The sequence below is a fragment of the Nyctereutes procyonoides genome, unplaced genomic scaffold, assembly GCF_905146905.1.
Source record: "Nyctereutes procyonoides isolate TBG_1078 unplaced genomic scaffold, NYPRO_anot_genome, whole genome shotgun sequence".
Lineage (NCBI taxonomy): Eukaryota > Metazoa > Chordata > Mammalia > Carnivora > Canidae > Nyctereutes > Nyctereutes procyonoides.
The window spans coordinates 48,600,880-48,624,882 of NW_026575044.1; the positions used below are offsets into that span (position 1 = coordinate 48,600,880).

Sequence of the window (24,003 nt, forward strand, 5' to 3'; positions counted from 1 at the left end):
GTCCCAAAATAAAAATAATCTACACATCATAAAAGCTCAACAAGTAGGATAAACTAAAAAGGATCTACAAACACAACAATGCCAAAAGACAAAAGCAAGAAGAAAATCTTGAAAGCAACAAAAGGAAAGTGATATATCACTTACAAGGGAACGCCAATAAAATAAACACCTGACTTCCCAGCGAAAACAAGAGAGACCAGAAGGCAATAGGGAAAACATATTCCAAGTGCTTGATGAAAAAAAAAAAAGTTAACCAAGAATCCTATACCCAATAAAGTTATCTTTCAAAAATGAAAGCAAAATAAAGACATATCCAGATAAAGTGAAACAGAATCTGTTGCTACCAGATTTATGTTAAAATAAATGCAAAAGGAAGCTCTTCAGGTTGAAAGCCAGTTACTCTGGATGGTAACTCAAAGAAAGAAGGATGATCTCAAACTGGTAACTTAATCTTCCACCTCAAGACACTGGAAAAAGAAGAGCAAGCTAAACCAAAAGCGAGCAGTGAAAAAACAGAAATACAGAGAAAATAAATGAAACTAAAGCTTTAAACAGATGAACAAAAGAGACAAGCCTTTAGCAGACTGGCCAAGAAACAGAGACCAGAGTCAAATTACTAGAACCAAAAAGAAGGGACATTACTACTGACATTAGAGAAATACCAAGATTATTAAGAAAATACTGCAGATCATACACACCAGCAAACTAGGTAACTTACGTGAAACAAATTCCTAGACAAACTACCAAAACTGACTCAAGAAGAAAAAATCTGAATAACCCTCTAATAAGAGAAGAAATTAGTAAGAAAAACGAAAAACAAAAAACTATACACAAAGTAAAACGCAAGCTGAGATGGCCATCACTGCTGAATTCTACTAAACATTTAAAAGAGAACACCAATTCTTCACAAATTCTCCCAAAAAGAGAAGAGGAGGGAGCACTTCCCAACTTGTTTTATGAGGCCATTATTACCCTGTTAACAAAACAAACAAAAAGCCATCACAAGGAAGCTATAGACCATTATCTCTTATAAAACGGATATAAAAACCCCTAACAAAATAGTAGCAAACTGAGCCCAGGAACATATCAAGATTTATTAAACTATGGCCAAATGAGACTTACTGAAGGTTAGTTTAACACCTGAAAACCAATATACCATATCATTAGAATGAAAATGATTTATATTTGTACAGTTTTGTCTAGTTAAAAAAATTAGTATGTAGTTTGCCTGTTGCCTATTCCTAAAAGGATTAACAATAACATACTTCAATAAATTATTTCTTAAATTATGAAATAAAAATGTTTTGTATAAAATGCATTATTTTGCAAAAACAATAATTAGACAAAGCCCTACCCAACGTGAAGGATCACTGATCAAATTAATAAACAGTGCTGACAATTTAGTCCGTCGGATTTCTTGACAAGTCGCACAGGAAACGGCCATGAAGCATTCGGCACATGCCTTCCGGACTCCCCATACGTTATCAGAACAAAGCTGGAAAAACCTGGGCAGCTACACAAGGACAGTGGTTTGTTAGGCAGACAACGCGGGTTTCAGTGGTTCATTTTATTTCATTTTCTGCTCTTGCAGTGTTTCAAAATATTAGATTTTCCTATAATAAGTTAGGAGACCTGTTTCATATTAAAACTCAGTAATCTGAAATAAATCACACCTAATTCACAGCACTGTTGACTGTGGAAAAGCTGAAACAACAAACACAGCTTAAAGGTTATACAAAAGCTTGTACCTAAACTGTTTTGTGTAATGAATGGTTTCAGAAACTCCAAGTATGTTAACTTGTACAGGAAGCATGTATACCCTATGTACTAACCATTTAAAAACAAACTACAGACTTAATTTGTCACTAGAATACTTGAGAGTTGCGACAAAATGACAGATTTCTTTGAATAAGAATTGAGTTAACAGAAATGGAACAGGTAAAAATACATCAATGGTTCTTATATATCACATATCTGCATTTTTAACAAACTATCATCAAAACACAATTCAAGTGCTCAGATTATAGAAATTTAAACTCTCAAACTCAAAGTCATATTATCTTTCTAGGTCACATTCATGGGATTGTGTTAATAAAATCTGGGGGTAAATGTATGCATTTTCAGGTTCATGTGTTACTTTGTAACATACTGCTTACTCCTTTATTGCTGCAATACTTACCAACATTTCCTCAGTAGCTTGCTGGCCAACTACACTGCAAATATCTCCAAAATTGGCAGCACAGACCTGAAACAAAAGCATCACTGACATTTCAAAATGGTACATACACAGTGCTTTTAAAATAAATCTTTTAAGTTTCACACATCAATAACCACTAAAATTATGTATTTTGAAACAAAATACCCAAAGAATACCTTTCTAACATGAAACATTCTGCAATCACAGCACATCTCACAAAACCTCGGGAGGATAAGACGCTCTGTAATGTCCTTCCCAACCATAGGAGCCATTTTACACATGATCTAAAATGGGTAAGAACAAAAAACACACTGAAAACATCTTCAAACTAAGACTTTTCCAGTTAAGTTTGCTGACTTATTAAAAGTATATACTTTTAAAATAAAATATATTTTATTTTATAAAATAAACGAAATATAAAAGAGGACATGGTATCATTTTAATGCATACATCACAAAAACATTCATCTTATTTATCCAAGTTGAAGACAAAAATAGGTATTACTACCAATAAAATCAATAATTACTAAATTTACAATAAAACCCAGAGAAAATCTGAAAAATTTCATTCCTGACTATAGTTTTAATCTTATTAATCATTTGCCTGATAATTTTAAAAGCAAAACACTCTATATTTTCCCAGTAAGAAAATGGTCACTGTTCAAAGAGAAAGATTATCCACAAGAAGAATTTGGATTTAGAACATTTGTATTGCTAAGGAAAGACTCTCTGGAGGCAGTCCTTACCTTGCAAAGTACCATATTAACAGAAAGTCGTGCATAAGAGAACTGTGTCCCTTGGTTCCAAGGAATGCAAGGACACAGTTCCAACACACACAGTTTCGGGTATAACACAGCCCCAGGCAAATGAGGATGAACTATGTTTGAAAACTGGACCAATGCTATATAAATAGGCATATTTAATAGGCATATTCCCCACCCCACCCCCCCAGTTAGTATAGAAAGAAATCTGATAGTCTGTTATTATTACACCTACTTCTAGCCCATACGAACATGGTTAGAAGTAAGAGGAATAGAGATTGCAAAGAAAGAAAGCTCTTCATATAGGACATGATTGTTTACATAGAAAATCCCAAGGAATCTACAAAGAAGCCACAAGAAAATATGTGAGCTTAGGAAGTTTGCAGAACCTAAGTCAGAATACAAAAATCAAATGTTTTTCTATACATTAGCAATGAAATAAAAACATTTAAAGAGTATCAATTCACAATAATGTTAAGAAATATAGTTCAACAAAATATCTATGTGTTCTGTCTACTGAAAACTATAAAACACTGATGAGATACATAGAAGATCTAAGTAAATGGTGAGATCTACCATACTCATGGATTGCTAAGGTGGGAGACTATCCCCACACTGATCTATAGATTCCACACAATCTCTCAAAATCCCAGCATCCTCAGAACTGGAGAGAACATCTGTATCTCCCAAATCCCGAAGCCAGTTTTGTTTTTTCACTCCATACAGTTTCTAAGCATTTTCAAATCATAAAGATCCAATGTTACATACTGTATCACTGATCTAACATAATTAAACTTATCAGAATGAATTATTTCCAAGATAGAAAACTACTAGGAGGCCAGGGAGTGCATAACATGATCAAATAAACCAACTGTAAAAGAATCATGGGTTTCATACTATATATATATATATATATATATATACACACTATATATATATATATATATATATATATATATACACACATACACACACACACACACACACACACCCCATTATTTTAGGGCTTTTATTTAAAGTAATCTCTACACAAAACATGGGGCTTGAACCCACAACCCTAAGAGTTACATGCACCATCAACTGAGCCAGCCAGGCACCCCTATTTTAGGTTTAACTAGTAAACGCTCACTATCCAGAGATTTTTTTTTTTTTAAGATTTTTTATTTATTTACTCATGAGAGACACACAGAGAGAGGCAGAGACATAGCCAGAGGGAGAAGCAGGCTCCATGCAGGAAGCCCAATGTGGGATTCAATTCCAGGAACAGGATCACGCCCTGGGCCAAAGGCAGATGCTCAGCCACTGAGCCACCCAGGCATCCCTCCAAAGAGAGTTGAATAGATTTTTAGATGGATTATACCTTTGTTATGTACATAATGATTAAATATGCATGTTTTTCTTATAATCACAATTTATATCACATATATAGCACTATAAAATTATGTGCCTGACTATCCTTCCCTCAAAGACCATATTGTCAAGGGCAGGAGCTATATTTTTTTTCCTAGGCACTTACACAGTGCCTAGAAAAGTGTTTACCAGTAACTAGATTCTCACAAATGTTTCTTCACCCAATACAGGGTTTTTTGTTTTAACTGCACTGATCTATCTTCTTTTTCCATAGTAATGAATTTACAGTTCCTTGTTATTCTCTTGATGCCTATCTTGTTTTCTCAGAGTCTGGTGAAAGAGCCATCAGATTCACAAGTGTGAAGCATAATATGGGGCCCAGAGAACACAGACTTTTTTTTGTATGCCTACATCCCTTTCTAGCCCTTTCTAATGATTTGTGGTTACTTTCATAGCTGATATATGTAAAACTCCGTAGCACATAATACAATATTTGAGCATCTCCTATTTGTCAATATAGTGACTAATTTTCACCTAAATAGAAAAAGCGCCTTCTACTTACAGCCACTGCTTCTGTTTTCACATCATCGTTGCTATCTGGGGCAGTTAGCTCTATGAGGATGGGGCATACTTTGGTCTCCACATCAAATCGCTCAATTAACTCCTGTTCCAGGAGAGCCAGCAAAGCTGCCTGACTTGTTTTCCTTACCTAGGGGAAAAAATCAGCAGTATAAAACAGTACATACACGATATAACAAAAATCTATTACTTGATTTTCACAAAATTGAAGACTTTCATCTCAACTTAAAGGGATTCATAACTGGCAAAACCTCGCAAATAAAAACTTGTTGTTATTTTCTCCAGCTATTGCAAAGACATAATGGTAAACTAGGATACGACAAATGAAGTGAAACAGAAAAGCCATCCTTGTGGGACTAGGCAGCTCAGTCGGTTGAGCACCCAACTCTTGATTCCAGCTCAGGTGGCAATCTAAGGGTCTGGAATCAAACCCTGCGTTGAGCTCCCACTCAGTGAGGAGTCTGCTTCTCTCCCTCTGCCCATGCCCCCCACCCCACCCCTGCTCATATGCTCTCACACATGCAGAAGAAGAGCCATCCTTGTGAAAGATGACTCACAAATTAGCAAAATTTCTGAGGGACACCCATACGGGTACCACATAAGAATGCAGCTATGGACATTGTCTTATAACACCATTAAGGAGTCTTCCCAGATTTGCCAGACTCTCAACATATCTTGTCTAAGACACGTGGCCATTTTGAAAAACAGAATAATGAAGTTGAAGAGGAAAAAACACTCAAATGAGACCACCTAGGGTAGGCCATTCTGCATACACAGTACCATCTAAATTTCCATTAAGAACATGCAAATGGCACTCTTACCTGATTATTCTGATCTGCGAGATATCTAACCACAATAGGCAGTAAGTATTTGGAAAAAGCATATGGGATTGAAGGCCGGTTTTCTTGACAAAACAATGCAATATGAGGCACCTGTTCCATCAGCTCTGCTCTCACGGTTGGTTCTATTGAAATAATAAAAATGTGAGCAAATGCATTCTACCACTAACAAAATCTTTGCCTGGGGTTAAGACTAAATAGGAAAGCTTTGGACTTCCATCTTTGACATAAAAAGGACTTACGAAATGTTCTCTAACTCTAGGATCCTTTTCACAATCATATGCAGGTCAATCCCATGAGTAAAAGACCCTACTCCCATCCTAGACTTCTACTTCCTACTATGTACCAACTATGCAATCATTTCCTATTAGGACCAAATTTATCCATCACCTACACTGTGTCATAATTGGTTAATTGGGGTTAAATATCCAATATTCACATCAACAAAACATCTATTATCTATGAACTATCTAAAAGCCTCCTAGGTCAAGCCACTAAAAAAAAAAAAAAAAAATTGGCTCCTAATCTAATCAACAAATGGAGAATTTACAGTTAAATTTCACTAAGACTAAAATGGAAGTGACCATTTAAGTAGCCCAAAAGAGTCTTTAATAAAAAAAACCTGAAAAGACTCAATATGTACAGCAAGTTTAAGTGTGACAAATATAGCATCTCCAATCTCTGAGTTTCAAAAGGATGAACTAAGAGTAATGGCAGGAGAATTACCTAGTTATGTGACCAAAAAAGATAATTCCTATATTGCACATCATACGTGAATTCTAAGTGCATTAAAGTTCCACATTTTTTTTTAAAGATCAAAAGCACTAAAAGACAACATTAAAAAAGAATATTTTATCTTGAGGTGAGAAGCCCTTCCAAGGCAAACAAAACCCCAAAACCAACTATCAGACCAACTAATTCCACTTTATAAAGCCTCCATTATAGACCATAGGTACCAGTTAAAGGCAAACCAGCCTAGGAGAAAGTACATGTATATTGAAGTATTAATGACTAATTATACAAAGAACCCACTGTTCAAATGAACACAAGAAAGAAAATAAGAATATGAATAGGCAATTCACAGAAGAGATGCAAGTGACTAAAACACATACAGACATGATGGATTATCAATACAATTGATTTCATCAGACCTAATTAGAAGTTAATACCTATGCATGGTTGTATTATTAAAGTTACTTTAAGGTAAATATGTATGCATGGGTCCAGAGGAACTTTAGATTTCAACAAACATAAATTAATGAAACTATCAGCAGAAAATGTACTAGCATTTTACAAACCTAAGAATCTTATCAACAAACCAATCAATATTTGAGATTTCTATTACATGGCTCTATCATCTGAAATTAGACAGTAATTGAACAAAACAGTGCTTCTGTTTTGGAAAATAAAAATGTAATTCATTAAAAAAAAAAAAAGACCTAGGCTTCTCCTTTTCCTCACTGACCCTGAATTTGCTAACACTGACTTAATAATATGTATTTTTGAAGCAAAAGAAGGATACAAGTTACAGTTCTGGTTAAGAATGAAATCGGTAACTTTTCTTTCTTCAAAGCCCCAGTCAGGCAAATAGACCAATAAACAAAACAGTGTCAAGAAGTGAACCCACTCTGAGTCATTTGGGAGGGATCTCAGAGCTACCACGATGGCTGAGGGGAATAGAGGAAGAAAAGGCAATCGAACCTAATGTCTCTAACGTGGTGGGCTGGGCTGATCACAACTACTGAAAAATAAACAGTTGTAAAGTTAATGCATATATTCCATTCTCCAAAGCAAACAAGGGGCTTAGAATCTTTACGTCTTTCCTCTGCCTTAACCTTACCGACTTTTACACTGATTTTTTTTTATTCCTCTAAAGTTTATATATTTATATATATATATAGTCATATATATATATAATTTTAGGATTTTATATAGCAAGTGCTTATTTAGATTCACCACTAATTTGCTTAAGTTTTTCCCTCCTTCATCAGTACATCTTTCATCCAACTCTTTCCTGGTTCAATTTTTAAAATTCTATACAGTTACACATCAATAATATGATAAGCTTCCGAAGTATAAAGAAGCTAGACACAAAAGGATATCTTCAGTATGATTCCATATAAAGTTCAGAGGGGCAAACTAATCTATATACTTAGTGGTCCAAACATGGATTACCTTGGGGAAGAAGAACAGGACAGAAATGAGCAGGTGCCCTGAGATGGTTTCTAGGATGCAGGTTCTATTTTTTTGATCTGAGTTCTAATTTCATGGGCCTTTATTTTTGCTTTACTTCATGGAGCTGAAAATTTAGTCTGTATACTTTTTGCAGTTAGTTTTATGCATATTAAAGTAGCAAAGTTCCCCAGCAAGAGTTCCTGTTGCCCATCTATATCATGTCTATCACTACAAGTCAGCCTGTACTGGTACATGTAACTGTTCTAAATCACAAAACACACTCTAGCTGGCACAGTATAAACCTTTACAATCTGGACCTCAACCACCTTTTTGAACAGCCTCATTATTTTAAACTGCAGACACACTAAACCACACGTTGATCAAATGGGCCACTACCTTGAACTCCTTAAGCCTCCAAACTGGTCTTTTCTTCTCCTGAGTATGCTCCTTCCCTTCTCTGTACCTCATCATTCTATTAAAGTCAACTCAATTCACTAACTTTCTAAAGCCAGTACCAATCCTCTCCGTTATAATTTATTGTTTGTAAGTTAGTTGCGTTCATTAAACTGTTAATTTGATGACAAGAATTCTTATTCACCTTAGTAACTGCTCTAGCATTTATTTCTAGACTCTGGCATAGGACTGTGCACTGTATTATGTTCACTGAATGAACAAAAAATATAAATGTCAACAGAGATATTTATCATGAACTCAAAGACTTGAGAATATATTTTTAAAAAAAATACAGTTGACCCTTGAACAACTAGGGGGCTGGGGCACTGAATCCTCCCTGTGCAGTAAAAAATCCACATATAACTTCTGACTCTCCAAGAACCTGACTACTTATAGCCTACTGTTGACTGGAAGCCTTATCAATAACAAGCAGTTGATTAACATGTATTTTTTATACATTTATACTAATGTACTCATCAAAAAAAAAAATCTGTATGAATGGACCTGCACAGTTCAAACCCATGTTGTTCAAGGGTCAACTATATATACACATATGTATTTATAAAAACAAGCACTATCAGTGACAAACAGGTAAAGGAAAATAAATTGCTCCCTAAAGAATATCTATTCTACTAAGAAAGCAATAGCCACAATGCAAAAAATAAGTAAAAATTATAATTGATGAGATTCTCCTAAAACCGTTCTGAAACAAGGATACACATGAGCAAGTACATACACAGAATGTTGTAAATAGATTTGTAAGTTCACAAATTTTTTTCTACCCTATAGGAAAATAAAAAATACTTAAAGCTTATGTAAATAGTAAAATATATTCCCATAAAACAAATTGCTCACCTAAAGATGAGCCCATCTAAAAACTTAAAAATGAAACTGCTGACATGCAAAAAGTTTGTTAGAAAGTGAAAAATAACACATTTTAATAGATAATGGGCTTAAGAAAAAAAAATTTATTTTTAATTGTTTCTAAAATAAAAAATAAAGATATGCATATGACTAAGATTAAAATGGAATGCCTGGGTAGCTCAGTGGTTGAGTGTCTGCCTTCAGCTCAGGGAGTGATCCCAAGGTCCTGGGATTGAGTCCCACATTATGCTCCCTGCGGGGAGCCTGCTTCTCCCTCTGCCTTTCTCTGTCTCTCATGAATAAATAAAATCTTAAAAAAAAAGATTTTATTTATTAATTCATGAGAGACAGAGAAAGAGAGAGAGAGAGAAGAGAGAGAGGCAGGCAGAGACACAGGCAGAGGGAGAAACAGGCTCCATGCAGGGAGCCTGACATGGGACTCGATCCCAGGTCTCCAGGATCACACCCTGAGCTGAAGGCGGCGCTAAACCACTGGGCCACCAGGGCTGCCCTAAATAAAATCTTTTTCTAAAAAAATCAGGTTAAAATGTTAAGTTTTATGTTATGCATATTTTGCCCCAAGAAAAATATTTTTAAAAAACTTAACCATATTCCAAGCCTCAAGTCAAGTTTATCTCTTTCTTGAGCAAACCCTCCTGTCTTAGCTTTGGAGATAAAACGTTTTAGTTTTACCATGACTGAGTCACATTTTTCAGAAGTGAGAGAGCAGAGGAAAAGAAAGCATTTTATATTTGTCTAAAAAAACTTACAGCCCACTCTACCCCTTTTAAATTTATTCAAAATCATTTGTAAGTTTTTAGTAATCCTATAATATTAACATATATGCTGCAAAAACAATTTTTAGATTTTTCTGATGAGAAATTTCTAAAATTAAACAGACCAACTACAAAATATAGCTCTTAGAAAGTTATTTTCTTCTTCCTGATGTGTTTGGTCATTCACTTAGGAAATCTTTTTAAAAAGTCTCATATCACACTAAGTTTTTCATTCATTTTTAAAACCTCAAATTTGGTAAAAGAAACCTTTCTCTGCATAAACATACCTGAATCATCAGCTAATCTGCTAATTCTTTCCAGAACAGCAATGCAATCTCTTTCATCATCGCAGACTTCCCTCAACGTGTCCAGCAAAGTCCGGGCCACCATTTGTCTAACAGAAGAAGAAAAGGATCTGGTGTTTAGTGGCATTAATAAGTGATATTTAGAATTCCAAAGAGGAGAATCTACATAATTTTAAGGAATTTTAAAATATATTTTATAATATATACTAAGTCACTAATTTCCTAAGTGACAAATGCCAGTATGAATTTTATTGTAATAAGAATATTTACCAAATTATTTTTCATCTTTAGCTGATGTGACAAATTTCCAACAGTTATCTTCAATTATCAAATAGGAAAATACACACATTCTCCATTATATAAAATATTACCTTCATGCATTTTTACTAAATGATATATACATCTATGTTCAAAACATTTAAGACTTTTCAGATTTCCCAGAAAACTCTGGTACAGGTATTCTGGGGACCACAGCTGGAGAAACAATGCATTCAGAAGAGTGTCTCTCCATCCCCTTGAACATAACCTGGCACACAGTAGGTATATAACATTATCTGTTGAAAGAATAATATACTCCTCTCAGTAATCACCTTACACAAATAACAAAATTCTACCTATCAGCAAAAGTAATGGTATTTTTTTTTTTTTTTTTTTGCCAAGAAGCAGAGTGAGCTCCACATGCTTATTAAGATCATGAGTAAACAATTATAAAAAAGGTTTCGGCTGCGATTATTAACAAAACATGTTGACTGAGACTGCACGTTACTACCACTTTTAAACTAGAAAACTGTATTTTCCCTACTGAAAATAATGTAATAATCCTTCCACAATGAAACAAATATGTACATACCTGTTAAATACGTTCTCACTTGCAGCATACTTGTCCAATCTCCCCAGTGGCGTCAACATTTCATCTTGTGAGACAAAGTCCAGGGCTGAAGGTATAATAATCACATCAGACTCTGAGCTGTAGTCATCCACACCAACTATCAGAGACATCAGAAATACTCCTTATAATACTTTGAAACTAAAGAGTACCCCTTGCCTGTCTGAAGCAGCATAAGTAAAATTGCCTTTAATGTTTCTGGAGGGGCAAAGCAGATCACAAGAGACTCTTACATCAATTCTGAAGCCATGAATAACTGAAAGATTCTCCTCTCCTTTTTCTATAGGCATGTCTAGTTCTCTCTAGAAACACAGGGGTCAGAGGCTACAGAAAATCAGCATGGGGTGATCACTGACAACTTACACGTTCAATGAGAACACTAACAACTTGTAAATAAAATGTCAAACACTGATAAAGTAAATTCTGCAATGCAGTCAGAAAAACTCACACTATAAGCAAAAGAACAAACGTAAGAATTACAGCAGGCTTCTCATCAGAGACAATACAAGCCAGGAAATAGAACAATCTTTAAAGTACTAAAAGAAAAAAAAAAAACAATGTCAACTTACAACTCTATACCCAGTAAACATCTTTATACAGTATTTCTGAAATTCATATCTTTCAAATACAAAGGTAAAATAGACCTTTACAGACACGCAAAAGCTGTCAGACATCATCACCAGCAAAACTGCACTGTAAGAAATATTAAAGTCCTTCAAGCAAAAAGAAAATTATACCAATTGGAAATCTAGATCTATACAAAGGAATGAAGAACACCCAGAAATGGTAAATATGGGGGTAAATACAAAAGACTTTTCTTATTTAAAAATCTCTTAGATAACTGATTAAGGTAAAAATATGTACTTCAAAAAAAAAAAGATAAAAAATGTACTGTGGGACTGTTAACTAGAGTGAACACACTGCTGGTTACCAGAGGGGAGCTGGGTGGGGGGAATGGGTGAAATAGGTAAATAGGTAATGGAGATTAAGGAGTACACTAGTTGTGATGAGCACCAGATGTTGTATGGAAGTGCTGAATCACTATGTTGTACACCTGAAACTAATTACACTGTATGCTAACTAGAATTTAAATAAACACTTTAACAAATGTACTTTGGGTTTATGTAGAATATATAACTATAATAACACAAAGGCAGGAAAAGGGTAAAGTACAAAATTCTTACACCATATGTGAAGAGAGACATACTATTTGAAGGCAGACTGTATCAAGATGTATAATAATTGTAATCTCTACAGTAGCTATTAAACATCAAAAAAACAAAACAAAACTCCACCAAGGAGACATAGTTAGTAAGCCAATAAAGGCCATAAAATGGAATCATAAAAAACTACTCCAAAAGACAGCAGAGAAAGAGGATCTTTTTATCCTAAAAGAAAAGATAGGACAAACAGAATAAAAATAGTAAGATGAGAGATTTAAATCCAACCTTGTCAGTAACCATGCTGAATGTAAATAGTCTCAATAGCCCAACTAAAAGGCAGAGGTTTTTGCACTGGATTAAAAATAACACCTAACATTAAAATAATTACTTACATAGTGCAGACAAGGTTAATACAGGTTATGCTGATCTACAATTCATAGCAAAGTACCTTATTTATTTTGAATCAGGAAGTTGTAAAAATCACTCAGATGCTCTCATTTGGCCTCTGTTTTCTCCCTTCTAGCACAGGACTATTGAGCTAGCATGACCTCGAAGGCACCTTTATGCAGGCTTTAGAATTCTATGAGTATGACCAAACTGTTTCATCAGTCTCATACTTGTAAATCTTAAAGATAAACATTAAAAACATTGATTCTGGTCCTTAGAAAGCCAGGACTCCTGGAGTGCTGACCATCCAACATTGCCATTTACAAGACAAGCTCAGAGCACTTACACTTTAGGTGCAGACCTCTGGGTCTCATAATCAAATACTGATTATGGGGGTTTGGAGTGAGGCCCAGGAGCACTCATTTTTAATAAATACCCCTACTAATTCAAATGCAGATTGTTTACAACCATATTTAAGAAACATACTGGTAGAAGGCAACAAAATGGTATTTTGCATCAACTTCTGTTACCATTCTATCCATCACGGTTGCCAAAGAGAAGGAGGTATTCCACTCTGGCATAGGTGCTGGTGATAGAGCTTCATTTTTATTTCCCAGAACTGCTGCCTCCTGCCAGCATCTGTGGAATCATTCTGGCCTAAACCCTCCTTTCTGAACTCAAGACTTCATCAATTCTTTTTTTTTTTTTTAACATTTTATTTATTTATTTGAGAGAAAGACAGAGAATGCAAGACAGAACAAGCTGGGAGGAGAGATAGACTCCTGGCTGAGCAGGGAGCCCAATATAGGGCTTGATCTCAGAACCCTTGGATCATGACTTGAGTCAAAGGTACCCCAGGTACCCCTTTTCATCAATTGTTGATTGGACTAGTAAGACTATGGATCTCATCTTTATGGAGGCCACAAGGATTTGGTTACCATAGTTACAGACTGCATACTTTAGGTCTTGTACAGTCATCCTGCAAATGCCTGCCACAGGTTACAATAAAGAAAAACATGAAAATGATCAATAAAAAAAGACTTACCACTAATGGAAAATCCTACAGCATATACAGTAAAGATGGTACAGTAAAGAACACCCTCCAATGTAAAATAGACAACATACAGGGAGTAAATGTACCTGTACTGCTAACAAGGTTCCTATAGTTTATACAAAGCAGAACACTAAGTAGATTGTAATAAATTAAAGATATAAATTATAATCCTTATGAGTACTGTCTAATACATGCAAGAAAGAATAGCTAGAAAGCCAAGAGGGGAATTAAAATGGAATACTAAAAAATATCATTAGCCCAAAAAAAAAGCCAGGAAAAAAGCAACAGAGAAAAAAAAAAAGAGAGAGAGAGACAAGTAGGAAAAAGCTGACCTAAATCCAACCAGACCAATAATTACATTATATATAAGTGGATAAACATTTAAAAGCAGAGATCCCCAACTAATAAAAAAGTAATACCCAACTATAGCCTATCGACCAGAGACATAGAATTAAGCCAAAATTTCAACCAAAGGTTGAAAATAATTTTTTTTTTAAAAGATTGAACATGAAACTGTAAGCCTAAGAAAGCTGGAGTGGTGCTATTATCACTAGACAAAACAGACAAGGGCAGGGACTATTACAGCAGATGAAGGGAGACATTTTATGCCTCCATACCCAAGCTGAGTGCTTTCTTTCTGGAGAACTAACTTAGGTTTATGGATTCTTGGACACTATGGCAGTAATAGTTTTTTAGGGTTTCACAGCCTTAAAAGCCTAGACTCTTCAACAGACGAAGTAAAAAAAAAAAAAAAAAAAAAAGTCATGTCATCCCTTCATGTTGTCTGAAATTTCAAATTAACCAAAAAGCATATAAAAACAGTGATCACTCTAGGGGCACCTGGGTGGCTCAGTCAGTTAAGCATCTGCCTTCGGCTGAAGTCATAATCCCAGGGTTCTGGGATCCCCACATCAGCTCCCTGCTCAGTGGGAAGTCTGCTTCTCCCCACCCTCTGCCCTTCCCCCTGCTTGCGCTCTCTCTCCCTTTCTCTCAAATAAATAAAATCTTAAAAAAAAAAAACAACAAAAAACAATGATCACTCTGAAATGTTTTTTCAAATTCTCTGACCTCCTCAAATTCCCATACTTCCTCTTCCCCAGTAAATTTACTGTCTTAGCTGAAGGGTAACCAGGATGGAGTGAAAAAAATGAAGAGGACTTGCAAGCTCTATGTAAGAGACAGAATTCCAATAAATATTTAAGTAGGCAATCTTCATTTTTAAAAACCTCATATTTAATTATAAAATAAAAGCTTCCACAAAAAAGCTGTATGACATCTTTAAAAAATTTAAGTTTTTTACTTTTAATTGCTGTATAGTTAACATACCATATTAGTGTTATATTAGTTTCAGGTGTACAATGTAGTGATTCAACAATTCTATACCTTACTCAGTACCCATCATCATAAGCGTACTCTTTAATCTTTTAATCAAAACTTGTGAGTTTTAGTGAATTCTAATAGACTAGAATCCTAATAGAATTCCTAATAGGAACAGAAACCTAAAGTACAAATTGAAGCCTTATATTTAAGGCTTAGTCCATCATATCTCAAAGGTCCAAAACATATATTAGACTCAACAGATCCTTCTAATTCCAAGTCATAAGCAAATGCACAATACAAAGAGATCAAGAAAAAAAATAAAGTGACAAGAGAAAATGACATTTCTCTCTAACTTATAAAACAGAATACTTCCCTTTGTATAAAGCTAAGAGATAAGAGAAAAAATATCCTAACAGTTCAGGATGTATCCTCTACCTACTTTTAGCTCCTTGCACCAGCACCAAGAGAAATCCAAAGTAACAGAAAACAATGACCCAATTTTCAGCTGTTTTAAACTTAAGGAAAATGTAAAAGTTTACAAGCTGGACCCATGTGGAGTCTTGGTGATGATTAGTTTAACGCCTACACAGTCACAGCAAAAGTGGTATGAAAAGGGCAGAGGCTCTTCAAAGTAAGACAGATCTGGGTTCAAATCTCATGTTTTGCTACTCATGAACTATTTATGTTAACTTATACAAATACCTAATTAATTTGCTTCCTCATCTATAAAACACCGCAAGACTTCAATAAAGCTATCACAACTTCTAAGACACATTCTAAGATAATGTCTATAAAGTCTCGAATATGGTATCAAGCTAATAAGTAAGTGCTGCCTCCCCTCTGCATTTAGGTCTGTTTCTAGATACAGAGAAATCTCAATGTGGTTTCCATGTGTTTTTTTCCATTTCAACCAGTAAGTAGGACAGCACATCTGTGAGTTCCAAGTTCTTAAGAAAGAACACAGATATAAACACTAGACAAAAAGTGCATGCAAGTATATATGTGCAGATATGTATACATATAGACATATATACTAAAAAAAGATACACAGTATAAGAATACAAAATACACTGTAAACTATTACATGCTGTTAGTTACTATATGTCTAAATCTCCCCTGGTGAGTACAAAAAGGCTTCAGAAAGTCAAGCAATTCTTCGAAGATACAACTGGAGTTGCCAAGCAGGACAGAGGGCAGGAAGAGGGCATTCCAAGCACAGAGATGAGGACAGTGAGGAAGTAAAGGCAAACCATGGCATGTCTGGAAAACTGCCCAAGGACTATGTAAGTACAGGTAGGGCACGGGGTTCCTACAGAAGCAAAGTAGGAAGAATAGGGGAATATGGCCAACCAAAAATCAACCTAGCGTTCTAATTTTTAAAAGTAACATTATTACATTTTGTAATATCCTCTTACTTGGCTAGAGAAATCACAATGCTACCCTGTAATTAGGATTGGCATACGAATACTAAGCAATGACTTAAATTTAATAGCAGTTACCTCTTTAGGGCAACACACAATTCTGGGCAGCATATACATTTATTCAACTGTGCTACACTAAGGCTTTATTAAAATTCTTGATTATTAATTAAAGCCATCATTTTTTTAAAGTTATGCAAGAAGCAAAGATCATGATGTCTTTTCCAAGTCAAAAGACCTTTTGCTTTTACACAGCATTCTAAGAGAACCCCACGTGTCACATTACTCCTTTTCCGATTATATGACACTCTTAGTTGCTAGAGCAGAGGAGGAGGGGAGTAGGGAAGCCTTAGTCCCCTTCGAGAGTACAACATCCTAATTCAGTGGAGACAATCCTGGTTGTACCTGCATCACTACCGCAAGTAAGCCTCTTTCTATTCCTTGTTAACAATGTTCAGACACACTACAAATTCATGCTAATTTCATGCTCATTCAGTACGAATTTGGAATCTAGGATTCTTAAATCTTAAATTCTCTCAGATGTTCCAAATCTCTAAGTTCCCAGAACTAGCTTCAAAAAATCAACTCCCTTTCCTGCCTTACCATCATAACTGTATCTGATGAACTCGAGATCACCAAGTCAGAGGGAAACAGTGCCAGCAACCAGAAGAACAAAAGCAGAGGAGGCCAGTCTGGGTAGTGCTCCCGACTGCCATTCTACTCTTGACCGCAGATATGATTAAGAGAATGAGAAGATGTATCTGAAGCAGTGCTTCAGCTGTCCTGGTATGCGTCTCACAATGTAGAGGTAGTTCCCTCTGCAGCCTTCACCTCCTCAAGATAAGCAATCTGTCCTATTTCTCCTTCACTCTTGTGATTCTCCTCTTAAGGATTTGCCCAAATCAGGCAGCCCTTCTTAGATCTGTTATGTCTTCGCCACAGCACTCGAGAAGGCTGACTTCCCTGATCTCAACATCCTTCCCTTAAATTCTCTTTTCTTGGGTTCTTTGGAAGTACACAATCCTGAGTATTTTCTTACTTCTCTGGACTATTATTTTTTTCTGATTGTTTTACGTAGTTTCCTTCTACTTTTGTCCTCACATTAAAAAAAAAAAGATTTTATTTATTTATTCTTGAGAGACACAGAGAGGCAGAGACATAGGCAAAGGGAGAAGTAGGTCCCTCCAGGGAAGCCTGATGCAGGACTCGAGATCACGGCCTGAGCCAAAGGCAGACATTCAACCACTGAGCACCCAGGTGCCTCTTGTCCTCACATTTTATACACACACACACACACACTCTCTCTCTCTCTCTCTCTCTCTCTCTCTCTCTCTCTCTCTCTCTCTCACACACACACACACACACACACACCCGCCCCCGCCTTCAAAATGCATGGCTTCAACTATCACTTATAATGCAAATAATCTCCAAAATTCTCCCATTCTGATCCCCAGATCCATACTTGCAGGTATTTCATAGAATCTCTACCTCAATGTCACATTTGTTCTAAAAAGTAAACTGTCCAAACTGATCTTATAAAACCCAGCTCTTCCTCAGGACTTTCTCCGTGTCCTTGAGTTCTCAAACATGAAGTTTTCAGTTACCTTCCTAATGTACCTTTCTGGCTCCCATTATCTAATCAGTTGCTAAGAACCATAAATTCTACTTTTATAAAGTATTCTGTATTCCCACCTCTCAGTTCCTGACACCCTAATCCAGCAGCTCTGACATCTTTTGTTGACAGAAAACCAGGGCACTTGAATCCTACAAGGTACACAAAGATTTTTCCTGGGAATAAATACGATGGATGACTTTAAGGGATATTCCATACCCCAAATTCCTGGAATATTCTTATCACAAAAATGTGTGGAGGGGCTTGGATCCTAAGGCTTTCTCTTTGAAAATCTCTAGCCTCTCACAGGACAAGTAAAGACCTATCTCACAGGTCCACGGCCACCATGTTACATTGCCCTAAAGCAGGAAAAACCTCCACTGTCAGACAAATGAACTCGTTGAGATACTAAAGTGTTAAGATATCAGATCACCTCTCTACTGTAACAAATACTTACACAAGTCAGATATTGATATTTTTCAATTCTTTGCTTTTAAAAAATTTGAAAGGCTGATGGCATATTATAAATGTTTTTTAAAAATTTAGCATATAAGTTGGAAGAAGTTCAAGGAAATTAATGGTGCTGTTGACAAAACCCTTTCCATCAACTTATGTTAACAAAATTTCTCAGTGTACACAAGTCTTAAAAGGTAAAAATTGATGATAAATATTGTCTCCTGGCAATAAACTACACTCATCCATGAATACGCTTTTTAAAAAGCCCCATCCCTGGGGCGCCTGGATGGCTCCGTCGGTTAAGTGGCTGATTTTGGCTCAGATCATGATTTCAGGGTCCTGGGAGGAGTCCTGCACCAGGCTCCCCACAAAGCAGGGGAATCTGCTTTTTTCCTCTCCCTCTCCCTCTGTCCTTCTGTCCTTCCCTCCCTGCTTGAGTGGGTATCAAAGTGCTATGCTATATAGTTTTAACTTGCAAAACTTTTGTAAGTTACATTTATAAGGTTTAAAAAGAACTGTAAATTTAAAAAATGCATGAGAGAGTTTTTGAAACTCTTTTAGGAAGCATACAGTAATTGTGTTTGAAGTCCACTGCCCTCAATTTCGTCTCCCCGCATTCTAACGCAGTTTACACATCACAACCACCTTCATCTTCCTAAAGTCCTACTCTGTTCAATACACTCCCTGCCCTTCCTTCCTGCTCTCCCCCATCCCAAAACTCCCAAGCAGCCTGGATTTAGGGACAACTTTCTCATGCTGTAATTCAAGGGACTACATGATCCGGGGCAGCCTCTTTCCTTCTCTTGCATACAGCCCATACAGGGGCCCATTTCCCATCACAGTTCCCACAACTCTCATGTCATATGTGATTACAGTTGCCCCATTTCTGCCCTTTTACCCTCATCTCAGTTTAAATTTACCTATTTAACATACCATCCAGGAAGCATTTCCTATTCTTTCCCATTAAGATCTCTTCCTCTTAGACATAGACAAGGCCAACAAGCACATGAGAAAATGCTCCGCATCACTTGTCATCAGGGAAATACAAATCAAAACCACAATGAGATACCACCTCACACCAGTGAGAATGGGGAAAATTAACAAGGCAGGAAACAACAAATGTTGGAGAGGATGTGGAGAAAGGGGAAACCTCCTGCACTGTTGGTGGGAATGTGAACTGGTGCAGCCACTCTGGAAAACTGTGTGGAGGTTCCTCAAAGAGTTAAAAATAGATCTGCTGTATGACCCAGGAATTGCACTGCTGGGGATTTACCCCAAAGATACAGATGCAATGAAACGCCAGGACACCTGCACCCCGATGTTTATAGCAGCAATGTCCACAATAGCCAAACTGTGGAAGGAGCCTCGGTGTCCATCGAAAGATGAATGGATAAAGAAGATGTGGTCTGTGTGTACAATGGAATATTCCTCAGCCATTAGAAACGACAAATACCCACCATTTGCTTCGACGTGGATGGAACTGGAGGGTATTATGCTGAGTGAAATAAGTCAATCGGAGGAAGACAAACATTATATGGTCTCATACATTTGGGGAATATAAAAAATAGTGAAAGGGAATAAAGGGGAAAGGAGAAAAAATGTGTGGGAAATATCAGAAAGGGAGACAGAACATGAGAGACTCCTAACTCTGGGAAACGACCTAGGGGTGGTGGAAGAGGAGATGGGCGGGGGATGGGAGTGACTGGCTGACGGGCACTGAGGGGGGGGGCACTTGATGGGATGAGCACTGGGTGTTATTCTATATGTTGGCAAATTGAACACCAATAAAAAATAAATGTATTAAAAAAAAAAAAAAAGATCTCTTCCTGCTTTGAATTCCCCAGGCTAGGTGCCCTAGCTTTTGTTCGGCCTGTAATAGCAGTGTTGGAGTTGTTTTTTCTTCTTTCATTTTCTTCAGCCCTCCCCAAACATAGATAAATTCTCTGAAGGCAATATGGTCTTGTTAATCTTTGTATTACCTAAAAAAGAGTCTAATGCTTCTCTGGAATAACACACATTCATTAACATTTGTTAGTGAAAACCCACAGGGATCCTGGAGGGGAGTAGGATACTTCATCCTCAGCTCAGATAGAGTCAAGCTCATTAGCATTTTAATGAATCTGAGGAGTACCAAACCAAAGAGGAGTGGTTAATTTGTAGGACCTAACTTTCACCAAGCTTGATCACAATACAACAACCTTCTATTAGCTATATAGTCTCTAATAATAGCCTCTAAAACTGAAAAAAAGCAATGTATCCTCACTCTTCTCTTTCAATTTTTCCCTTGATACAAGTTAGACCACAATAAAACTTGCCAAATTTTGTTTCCCAATTCTTTACATTCTTTTTAAAAATGAAAACGAGATGTACTTCGGAGATTTAATCACTTTTATAAGACTTACCTATCTTAAGGTAAGTCTTTAAGATAATGTTTTAACAAATAAACCTACAAATGAATAAGGAGGAAGGGGAAACTTCTGTAAAGCAGACTGGCAGCCAGTAAATGTAAATTGATTCAAGTAAGAACCTTGGACATATTCTAACACTAATGTGTAAGTTTGTTTGGGAATGGGATATTTCCCCAGTGCCAAACTATTCCCCTAATTACAAAAGAACAGAATCTTTAAGTGGAGAAACCCTGCACATATCACCTTAACCAAGTGGTTAAAATTACCACCACCAATAATGGACAACTGACATCAGGTGCCTCCTGAGATGAAGCACTGAGAAAATCACAGTACTGCTTATCTATAGTATTCTTGGGGGGGGCGGGGAGGGGGAAGCACACAACCTGAATCAAATCATAAGGAAACATAAAACCAAATTGATTCTTCAAAAATATCAATATCATGAAAGACAAAGCCTTTTCAAGAGGCATTATAACTACATGCAATGCTGAAGCCTAGACTGGCAAGATGGTCACCATAAAAAACATTATCAAACAACTGATGAAATTTGAAAATGGACTACTTATTATATATTTGAATTGTATCAGTGTTACATTTCCTGAATCTGATTGCTGATTATGAGGGAATGGCCTTGCTCTTAGGAGACCCAGGCTAAAGGGCCTGACTCCTACAGCTTATTCTCAAAAGACAAGATTAAGAACAATGTATATGTTACATTATGTATGTGTATATATAAGTGTATAGAGGAAAATAGAGCAAAGTGGCAAAATGTTAACAGTAACAATGTAGGTGAAGAGATTTTGGAATTAACTATAACACCTGTGTAACTTCTGCATGGGTCTGAAATTTTTAAAATTCATTTAATTCAACTTTTTAAATTCAACTTTTTGTATTTGAAAATAAATTATAATCCTTATTTGACTGCAAGTAAGGTTTTATGGTCATATTTAGCTTGGCCAGAAAAACCAAGATTCACTTTAGCATGTGAAGGTCCACTATGTGGTGGGCACTCTGCTTTAGATAAAGAATAAAAATGTAACAGACCTTGGACTTAACAGTACAGTGCAGGAGCAGCAAATTATGGCCAGCAGGTTAAACTGGCCCCTAGTCTGTTTTTGCAGAGTTTATTGGCAGAGAGCTATGCTCATTCATTTCTGTATTGTCATAGAGACCATGTGCCCCCCCAAAACCTAAAATATTTAGTCTGGTCCTTTACTGAAACTTTCCAATTGCTGGTCTAGTAACACAGCAGAAATGCAATTAAGCCACTGCTTGGGGGAAAAAAATAAAGACAAAACAAATTTGAAGGACTGTATAACTTAGTCCTTATGAATATAGCCTCAAACAACGGGTATGCTGTTTCAATTTGTACTTTGTGACACTATGTTCATCAGATATCTTTCCTTTAACTATAAACATGAAAAGCTTACTAAATCCTTACTGATACGTATAAAGTCATCCTATAGCATGTTTAATCTCCTCATTGAAGCCAGAGCAATTTCCTAAAGTTCACTCTATGTGAATATTCTAAAAGCATTTCCCTAAAGTATACTTAAGATTAAAAGAGGCAACAGTGTGTTTATCCACTGTCAAATTAGTTACCAAGACCACGCTTCCTAAACAGTATTTGCCTGAGAAGCATGCAGCATACCAAAGCCCTTGTAAGTGTGGATGGCCTATACATTATAGATGTGATGTTCGTTCACTTCAGTAAGTAGACATTTTCCTTACAGTCTTATTAACCCAATTACTTTGGTAAGTAATCCTTCCTTCCATAGGTAATCCAGGTATAAAATTAGAGCTAATCCAGGTCCAAATTACCACCAATCTCTAATATTCTAATAAATGAAGTCCTGAATTTATTTGAAGTTATTTCTACCAAAAACTAAGTTGATAGATTTAAATGTAAAAATGGCTTATATATCAAAACCTGACTTTGACTATAAATTAAAAGTAGTATAATAAGTTTAAATATAAATTCAGATTTTGGAATGACCACTTGAGGTGATTAGCTAGTGACAGGAGTAGATCTCATCAACGTTCTTACCCACTTTTACTATGACGACTGGCTCTCTCTTGTACATACGAGTGTTTTAAAACACAAAAGGTATGTATTTTGCTTCTAACATTTCCATGACAGACAGGAGCAACTTAGGACAAAAGTGATTTTATCCATCAAATACTTAAGAGCATGTTACTACCTTTATATCTTCCAGAACCTTTAGGAGGTTAATGACCTAAGTGATAAATTAAGGAAGTTGGAAGACAGTAAGAATACAGTAGTAAAAGGTAATAAAGTAGAAAGATTGCGTCACAGAGGTTCATTAACCTGACATTTTCAAGTTAGGTGACTGAGCAAATTATTTAACCATCAGATAAACCTCATTGGATACCACTTTTGTAACTTTATGGTTACCACAGACCTCACGGGAATACTATAACGTTATAGCACAATGCCCGACAGACAATAAGTGGTAATTAGAAAAAATAAAATCCAGAAAAATTTTCCCACCTCCCTTTTGCAGCTAAAGAGCTGGGTTACATGATATCTAGGAAAATAATATCAAAACCTACAAGATCTGAATCATATTCTAGCCTCTGTCACCTTGCCACCCTTATCTAGGAGACCTGGGGCCTAAACTTTCTTCTGCTTAAAGAATATATAATCTGCCTTCTAACTCTTGGTTTTTTTCTTTTTTTTTTTCTTTTCTTTTTTCCCTCCCTCCCTCCCTCTTTCTTTTTTTAAAGATTTTGTTTATTCATGAGAGACACAGAGACAGAGAGAGGCAGAGACACAGGCAGAGGGAGAAGCAGGCTCCATGCAGGGAGCCCGACGTGGAACTCAATCCTGGGTCTCCAGGATCACACCCTGGGCCAAAGGCAGCGTTAAACCGCTGAGCCACCCAGGCTGCCCTAACTCTTGGTTTCTATAATTCTGGGATCACTGGCTCATTAGAGGTACAGCACAACTCAAATTTTTAAAGTTTATGTCATCTTCCAG

The 24,003-nt window shown here is 36.3% G+C and overlaps 1 protein-coding gene across 4 annotated transcripts in view; it reads right to left on the minus strand.

Annotated features, from left to right (window-relative positions):
* The window catches only part of PPP4R1 (protein phosphatase 4 regulatory subunit 1), a 61,365-nt gene that overhangs the window by 29,718 nt on the left and 7,644 nt on the right, over positions 1-24,003 (minus strand). For 2 of the 4 annotated variants that reach the window (XM_055324003.1, XM_055324005.1), the window contains exons 3-9: positions 11,149-11,233; positions 10,281-10,387; positions 5,708-5,850; positions 4,870-5,016; positions 2,374-2,481; positions 2,180-2,245; positions 1,355-1,513 (exon numbers count right to left, since the gene is read on the minus strand). In XM_055324003.1, the coding sequence (XP_055179978.1) occupies positions 1,355-1,513; positions 2,180-2,245; positions 2,374-2,481; positions 4,870-5,016; positions 5,708-5,850; positions 10,281-10,387; positions 11,149-11,233 (815 nt within the window). Of the gene's footprint in view, positions 1-1,354; positions 1,514-2,179; positions 2,246-2,373; positions 2,482-4,869; positions 5,017-5,707; positions 5,851-10,280; positions 10,388-11,148; positions 11,285-24,003 lie in introns of all 4 variants that reach the window. The other 2 variants (XM_055324002.1, XM_055324004.1) reach the window with 1 other exon arrangement.